The 2,500-nt window shown below is 36.8% G+C and overlaps 1 protein-coding gene across 1 annotated transcript in view; it reads left to right on the forward strand.

Moving 5' to 3' along the window:
* LOC138000853 (uncharacterized) overlaps positions 1–2,500 on the forward strand; it is a 59,206-nt gene that overhangs the window by 38,485 nt on the left and 18,221 nt on the right. The window contains exon 3 of the mRNA XM_068847526.1: positions 1,735–2,022. Within this exon, the coding sequence (XP_068703627.1) occupies positions 1,735–2,022 (288 nt within the window). The remainder of the gene's footprint in view (positions 1–1,734; positions 2,023–2,500) is intronic.

Below are 2,500 nucleotides of genomic sequence, written 5' to 3' on the forward strand. Positions count from 1 at the left end.
TTGCACGCCTTATACAGTTCGATGTAACTTGTGAAGTAGGTCTAACAACGCAGTTAATCTGTCATAATGTACTAATGAAATTATTTGTAGTATTTTCCATCTGAACTGGCGGGTGGTACGCCTCTTACAGTTCGATGTAACTTGTAAAGTAGGCCTATTATAAACTATGCTGTTAATTTGTTATAGTATACTAATCTGTAGTATTTTCCATCTGAACTGGTGGGTGCATTTGGTATGCAGAGCAATTATATGAAAAAAAAAAGTAGTTTGGTTACATTTAATATCCCGAGCAAATCTCTACAAAAGTACATGCTTGAACACATTTGCTATCCTGAGCAAAACAGTGCTAAACTACACATTTGGTATTTTGAGCAAATCTCTACAAAAATTCTTTTTTGAACATATTTGCTATTCCGAGCAAACAGATACAAAAACTAATATTTTCTTTCTTTTACTCACCTTGTAAAACGGTGCAATGATGACAGTTTCAAATTTACAACTTCAGGGAAAGTACCTGCAAAATTTTAGTTTTAACATCATGTTTAGTACCCCTCAAAGATCACGAAAAATACCATGTTATCCCTACTTTTACTTCCAACAGCAAATTTAAAACAAAGGTGGCCTTAACGAGCGTTCCCTTAGGTAGAAAAGCTGTGGCAAATTTAAGCAAACGTGCACAAACGTAGCATTTGCCATGCATTTGCTCCACATTTGCTATATGTGATAATACGTTTTTTCGTCCAGCGGAAATTTAATTGAAAACCAGTCATTGCTGGAAGACATATTTAAGAAAACTCCTCACATATCACAAAAAAGGGGTAAATCACTCAAGCACATCCTCGTTACAGCAAAAATTGCGACCTGAAGATTTCAGAATTATCTGTAACCACAAACCTGTACGGCAGAGAGGCTGGTGCAGGTCTGGCACATTCTTTCAAATCAGGGCAGTGAATGGTTTTTTTCATTTAAGTGTTGACATACGTAGAGGAGACATAGAGTGGTCCCTTACGGGAGCTTAAAAACGATGAGAATGTGTTTAAGGTGACCTTTAAAACGGGGTTTTCCATTGGTGGTCGTAACTAGAACTGGACGCTTACGAAAGTAGTCGCATTGATACCTTCGACTGTAAAATATAGCTTATTCTCGTGAACATATTGCTTTTATGAAATCTGATCATTCTCCACGGCATTTTCAAAATACCTTTGTTGTAGATTTGATTCCACCATTCCAGTCGAGAAATCTTTATATTCACAAAGGGATTCTTTTCAGAGAGGCTCTCGATTGCTTTGATATTTCCCACTTTTAAGAACACAGTTAAGAAGATCAATCCATACTGAGATAGCCCGGATAGATAGATAGATAGATAGATAGATAGATAGATAGATAGATTAGAATAGATTGGATTAGATTAGATTAGATTAGATTAGATTAGATTAGATTAGATTAATTACTATGGCAACAAATGGCGCGCGACTAAGACGTCAAAAAAAAGCAAAAGTGAACAAGAAGAATCTTTCTACTTTTAATACCAACGACGATCAAAATTAGACAAAAAACGTGACAAATGATAGTTTAAAAAAACATAACTCCAACCTGAATTTAAAATCTTTCATATGAGAACGGAATTTTTCTCCTCAAGAAACGAGCTAGCAATTTTTGTTAAATGTATCAGGAAAAAAATCACTAGATCTTCGTATAGCAATAAAATTAATATTAAGATTGACTTTCCATCAGGTTTTGAAACCATCGGCTGCTTCAAAGACACCTCCAATCGAGCCATCCAACCATTGGAAGGAAAAGATTCCATTCTGGATGGATCTTATAGTGCTCGAAAGAACGCCATTGCAAAGTGCGCTAGAGCTGCGATGCGAAAAGGATACAAGTTGTTTGCAGTTCAAAATGGAGGATGGTGCGCAGCCAGTGCTACAGCGGACCAGACCTTCGACAAGTACGGCAGATCTGCAGCCTGTGGGTCCGATGGCGAAGGTGGACCGTGGGCCAATCAGGTTTACGTCATCAAAGGTAAAATGTCAAAGAAGTGCCTATTAAATGCGCAAATAAATTACGAAGGACTAGTGTGTACTTTATCTTTATCAAACACTGATAAAGTTCTGACGGGCTTTAACAGTGTACAAATTTTTGTTGAAATTGTAGATAAGGACTAGAATGGCAAGTTGCGTTCTGCTCCGATTATTTCACTTGTTGTGTACAGTTGATTTGACTTTTTTTACTAAAATACAGCTTCTTCTCGTAAACATGTTGCTTTTGCGAAATCTGGTGATGTTGCATGGCATTTTAGAAGATTTAATTCCACCGCTCCAGGCAAGAAATACTCTACATTCACTAAGCGATTCTTTTCAAATATACACTTGATTGCTTTGCTCTTTCCCATTTATTAAGAATACATTCAAGAAGATCACTCCATTCTGATTGGACATATGCAGTAAAATTGTAATCTTCAACTTGTGGTCTTGGATGGCAAGTAATGCCACGCCGGCTA

Source organism: Montipora foliosa, chromosome 1 (assembly GCF_036669935.1).
Source record: "Montipora foliosa isolate CH-2021 chromosome 1, ASM3666993v2, whole genome shotgun sequence".
NCBI lineage: Eukaryota > Metazoa > Cnidaria > Anthozoa > Scleractinia > Acroporidae > Montipora > Montipora foliosa.